The 6044-nt window shown below is 37.0% G+C and overlaps 1 protein-coding gene across 1 annotated transcript; it reads left to right on the top strand.

Annotated features, from left to right (window-relative positions):
• The first annotated feature begins 633 nt into the window (after nucleotides 1–633).
• Nucleotides 634–5835, top strand: LOC104222541 (serine/threonine-protein kinase STY8-like). Its single transcript, XM_009773780.2, has 3 exons — nucleotides 634–1177; nucleotides 2185–3268; nucleotides 5392–5835. The coding sequence occupies exons 1-3, from the start codon at nucleotides 768–770 to the stop codon at nucleotides 5692–5694; spliced, it is 1797 nt and encodes a 598-aa protein (XP_009772082.1). The 5' UTR covers nucleotides 634–767; the 3' UTR covers nucleotides 5695–5835.
• Nucleotides 5836–6044: the final 209 nt, after the last annotated feature.

Here is a 6044-nt window from a genome sequence, read left to right as displayed (position 1 = left end):
GCTGGAGTTCATACACAGATGTACCGATCTCCAGTATATTACGCTGGAACTTTTCGTGTTGCACCAAAATAATGGCTATTTTTCAATAACTTTATAAATGCTGGCTATTTTTAAATGATCAATCCGAAAACTGACTAGCCCATGCTATTTTTATATTTTTTGTTACGACGTGAAACCATCTGTATTTTTTGTAATTCTTTCTTTAATATTAATGAGGATGGAGTTTGTATGGACTAAATACATAGAAAAATAGCACGAAGCAAATTCAGGCCCACATCCCAATCTTGTTTCAATCTCCGAGGACACCGAATAACAGATTATTATCAATAATTCCATGTTTAATCAGACAAAACTATGATCATCACATTCATCCCCGTGGGTCGTGGCATGCAACTTCCCGCTTTTAATCGCTATATCACTTCACCGCCCTCCTATTAAATTTTCCCACTTCCCCAAAAAAACTACCCCAGCTTAATTCTGTCAGATAAAAAATGGAGTATAGTATACTCCCTCAAATATCATACTATAATTTACTAGTACATATTAATTTTCCCACTCTATATAACGATTTTCTGATCTTAATTTAATCCCCTTTTTCTACAAAATTTAGATTTTCAAGCTAGTCTCCGTTTCGAGCCACATTACATGACAGTGGACTGAGCTAGGAGAGCTTCTGCATGTTCACAATAATTGTTTTTGGATCGAATCGTATATATTTTCCGAAGCACATTCTCAATTAAAACCTATTAAATTTAAATTCTGAATTGATGGCCGCAGCTTTAGAGTGCTGGTCAAGTCGAGCTAGCATTGACGAGGAAATGGTAGAACAAGTTCTAATGAGAAACAATCACAGATCGGAGGCGCCGCCGGGAAGCGGTTGCTCAACCGGTACTGTATCTGCCGGCGGAATTGGAGGTTTAAAGGAGTCTTCTTCAGCAATGCAGAAACGACTACAGAGGCTGAGCAGGAACGTGTCGGAGGTAATTGCGTCGCTTAAGAACTCACTAAACCTCGAAACGGTTCGTGACTCGCCTTTGCCATCGGACCGAGTTGAGACCGGTCGGAAGCACGTTTGGGGCAGCGTTGTACGGGGATTGACTCAGCTTTATCCTGGTAGTCAACTTCCAGAGAAGCTTGTATCCAACATTCGCAAGCATTACGACTCTTTCCCACTCAGGTGATTGCACTGTCCTTGAAATTTTTGGATTGAACTGTTACTAACTGTGTTCAACAAAAAAAAACAAAATTGTAAAGGCAGAAAACTGGAAAGACATAATAACAAGAAAAGTTAAATAATTTCGAGCCCCTTAAGGAATTTAATATCCTTAATGTTGCCCAAGGTTTGGATTAATTCCTCTTAGGATAGAACGGAATACACTAATTATAGAACTGCGGCCAACTCTAAGAATGGAGCAAATCACACTTGACAAGGAGAGAGACTTCAGAATTTTGGTGTATAAAATATGAGGTCGAGATTCTTAATTTATAGGCAATGAAAGGGTAAGGGGGAGACGTACAATCCAAAAGATGCGTTTTCCTATTCACACCTTAAAAACCCAACATGAATATATATTCTTAATAATGTTCTTACATATGTATGCACGCTCAGCAACAGTAAAATCAGGAATTTCACTAAAGGAGTACAAGATTTAATATACTCCATATGTATACAAAATAATTTATAACCTATGCATGCAGTATAATTTTTCTATATGCACAACATTATTTTTTGACGAAGTCCTTCAGTCGATGTCGCTCCACTGTGCACAATGGCGGTTTTAAGTTTTAGACATCCTGGGTTATGAGTTAAGAGTGTGACTTCTAATTGTGTGTCTAACTCTAGCTTTAATTAATTTTATATACGTATAGTGTTCGACCTGTACATGTAGGTTCTGCAAAACTAGCACTGTCTCGTCTACAGTATGTAAATGATGATCATGAGGATCAAAATGAAAATGGCTCAAATGCAATGGGATAAAACCCGACTAGTTTGTGATTGGGACATACTAGTAATTGTTGTTATGTGTACATGATTCTGACCAAGAGCATGTTCGGTTGAACTGCCTTAAGCTAGATACCTAGATCTGCCTATTAGTGTCACCATCTAATTTTTGGCTTTGCTTTATTGCTGCTAGTTGTTTTGGTGTTGGCATTTTCTTATATACTTGGCTTGTTTTTTGATAGCTATGGGCAAGCTGGATTTGAAATGAAGGATGTCTTTCTACATATTAGATTGATAGAGCAGGCATCCACAGAGGACCACCCAGCCATTATGATACAAGAGGTATCTGATGATGAAGTTCAAGGATCAATTTTTAAGTTAACATTTGCATGTAACTCTTCTATATCGTGGTCTGCAATGTCCGGGGCGCTCGACAGCGCCTTGATTTGTTGTAAAAAGATACAGATCTTTGAAAAGAAAGGTTTTACATTGGGGATTGTGATGCTTTTGGTTCAATCTGGGAAAGAAAAAATGTTTAAAGCTCGTATCGAGAATGTTCTTAAATCAGCCCTTAAGAAGCCAAAATCTACTGCAATGAAGAAGCTACCGTTTGGGATTTGTGGGAGTCAAGAGGAGAACACAAGGAGCAGAGAATATGAGGAGATTGAAGAGGACTCTGGGCAGCCAAATTACAAAAATGAGTTCGATAATTCTACCCCAAAGGTCCAGTTGCAAATGCCGTTACCTACTTCTTTGTTTACGGTCTCGGTGGATGAATGGCAGACTGTGTTATCTGGTGGAGAAAAGATTGGAAAGTGGTTGTTGAGCTCTGATAATCTTGAGTTCATCGATCAGATTGGACCGAATACATTCAAAGGGGTATACAAGGGAAAAAGAGTTGCGGTTGAGAAGCTCAAGGGGTGTGACAAAGGAATTGCATACGAGTTTGTGCTTCGACAAGATTTGTTGGAGCTGATGACGTGCGGTCAAAAGAGTATATTGCAATTTTTTGGTGTTTGCATCAGTGAAAATCATGGCTTGTGTGTTCTGACTAAGTTGATGGAAGCTGGGTCAGCTTATGACTTATTGCTGAAGAAAAAGAAACTCCAGACTAAAGAAATAATAAGGATTGCCATTGATATAGCTGAGGGAATCAAGTTTATAAATGATCATGGAGCTGCATATAGAGATCTTAATACACAGAGGATCTTGTTAGACAAAAATGGGAATGCTTGCTTAGGTGATATGGGCATAGTAGCTGCTTGCAGGAGTATTGACGAAGCCATGGAGTATGAGACTGATGGTTATAGATGGCTAGCTCCTGAGGTCTGTTCCCTTCTACATCTAGTTTGATTCATATATATACATTCATATGTCTCTTTATTCTGGAATATTGAGTAAAGTTTTTGGAAATATTTTGAAAAAGGCTATTTTAGGGATGATGAGCTCTAAGATTGCCTTACAGTTTGAAGGCAGGGCTAGATTGAGGGAGAAAAGTGTTGGGATGTTTTGTTCCTTTACTGGCAGAGCACTTCAGATGAAATTTTATGTACAAATTAAAAGTTAAATATAACTTAGAGGAACTTATGTCATCATTGGAAGTATAAGAAAGTAATTTTGCTTATCTTGTGAAGTTGATCTTTAGGTTATGGTTTCAAGATTCCATATTGATGGATCATCAGAAAAATATAGGACCTTACATAATAGTGAGATCCACTTTCACTTTAGTATACTTTTCAATTGGCAGCATCTTAACAGAATGAAAAAGTAGATTTGTCAGAAAGATGTTAACTGAAATTTTTACTGGTATAATTATTTTTAGGCTGTGAGACTGGGGTTTGCTGGTGTCAGATATAATGTTCTTTCATGAGTTCTGAGATCGAATCTTTCCAAGTATGCTGCAGTAACCCGAGTAAACAGTCTTCGATGCCAAACTGGGTGCCAGCTTAGGTAGGGGAAGCTGATACTTGAGAGCTCTTATAAGATTATATCTGGCTACTAGCTAATCCCCCTCTTTTTCCCGTTAAGGATGAGAAGAAGGACAATGAGTAGAAAGGGAGGGTTTTTCTCTGTGTCAGATGTACTAACCTAACTGAAATTCACGGGCAAGCCGACGATCAATTCAACAGAAACTGCACCTTATTGTCAAACTAGTCGGGTACTGTTAAATGAATCCTCTGAATCTATTCCGCACCATTTGGACCCATTTCATTCTACAAAATAATTTTTTACGGAAAATTAAGGGTTCTCCAAAACTAGGATTCTGTGAACCATGCCCCCGACAGTTTTCTATACTAATAAAATTTCAAGTTAGTGCTCAATGAGTGGCATGCGATATTCTCTCGTCCTTTGAGTATCTCATCTTAGAATGGCCACAAAGTATCATCTACGATTTTCTTGAGAAGCATATTTTCTGTGGTGTTGATACATAAGGTAAGACGCGAAATTGCCCTTCTATTGCCACAAGATGAGTAGTTTAGTTGTTGTTAAGAAGAGAAAAATTAAATGTCTTCACTGGATTAAATATATTTAAGTAGGCCTTTTGATGATTATCTACTTAAGAAAACATTGTCACTTTTTCTTGCATGATTTTTTAGCATGCGCATCATGTTATCATATTTGTTTTTACTTTATTTGCTTTATGGTCTTAGCACTTATACCCTGCTACATGATTATGTACTTTTGGTTTTAATTCTAGCAAACATTTTTGAGTTGATATCTCTTAGCGGAACCCACTTTTAGATGAAGATGGAAATCCATAGGATGTTTGCTATACTTTCATTTCTGGTGCTACAGTTTTCTTTTTCTCTTTTCCTCCTTCCTCCTTTCTTTTTCTGGGGATAATTTTCAAATGAATTCTGATAAAATCTTTTTAGAGAAAATTATGATATTGGCTAGTTTCAGTTTTATTCTTTGCAATATATGACTGAACATGTAACCTTCATTTGGTCCATTTGCTAACAAGAAAACCATGTGACTACTTCTTTTATGGGAAGAGATTATTTTGATATTTTTACTTCTTAAAGTCAATAATCCTTAAAAAATTTGAAAATTTGTTAGTGAAGAGACCAAAAGCGCATAAAATTTTATGCTTAGGTGGACGAAGCTGAAACTTGCCAATGTAGTTGAGGAACCTAAACAGCAATTATCATTTTTTTTAAAGCTATGATTGACAGTCGTGGAACATGCCAGTCTTTTAAAGTAATCCTTTTATATGATCGATGTAATGGAGTCTAATAACTTGCCTCAGACTTTGATTTAATGTATGCTAAGAGCTGCTTGTTGTTTATCAAAGAAGAATGTATGCACCATGAGCAGGCTGCTTTTATGCAGTGGCAAATCTTTTTTTATGTTAAGTGGCTCTTACCCCTCTTATGCTGTCAATTGTATGCAATGAGTGATAAAAAGGAATATTATCCCCTTTCTAACCATAATTTTGGTTGTAACAGATAATTGCAGGTGACCCTGAAAGTGTTAGAGAGACTTGGATGAGTAATGTATATAGTTTTGGAATGATTATATGGGAATTGGTTGCTGGTGAGGTAGCATATTCTGCTTACTCACCAGTACAGGCTGCTGTCGGAATTGCTGCTTGTGGGCTGAGACCTGAAATTCCAAAAGATTGCCCCCAAGTTTTGAGGTCTCTTATGATCAAGTGTTGGGACAATTGCCCTTCAAAACGTCCTCAGTTCAGTGGAATTCTGTCAATATTGGTACGTTCCAGCAGTAACAGCTTCAGTAATACTAGGTAATAGAAATTTAAAGGCTGTTTAATCTAGTAGATGTTGTAATCAGTCATATAGATCCTCTATAGCAATGCAAATTAAATCCTTACTTGATTAATGATAAGTTAATCTCCTATCATCATATAATGAAAGGAAAAACAAAGAAAAGGCTCCCAGCTTATAGTTTATGTTTTGTGCTAGAGACTGTCGAGAGACATGACTGGTTGAGTCACATATTGTCTCTCCTAGTCCTATTATGGTTGTCATTATTAATGACTACTCCTTTTCATATTGTCTGTACTGTGAGTTGATAAACTAGCATAAAGCAGAAAAAGACAGATTAATATAGGTTTTAGTAATTTAGGCCTTGTGTGTTT

The sequence above is a fragment of the Nicotiana sylvestris genome, chromosome 6, assembly GCF_000393655.2.
Source record: "Nicotiana sylvestris chromosome 6, ASM39365v2, whole genome shotgun sequence".
In the NCBI taxonomy this organism is placed as follows: Eukaryota; Viridiplantae; Streptophyta; class Magnoliopsida; order Solanales; family Solanaceae; genus Nicotiana; species Nicotiana sylvestris.
The sequence above is the reverse complement of the archived record's forward strand: the minus strand, read 5'-3'. Positions and strand labels throughout refer to the sequence as shown.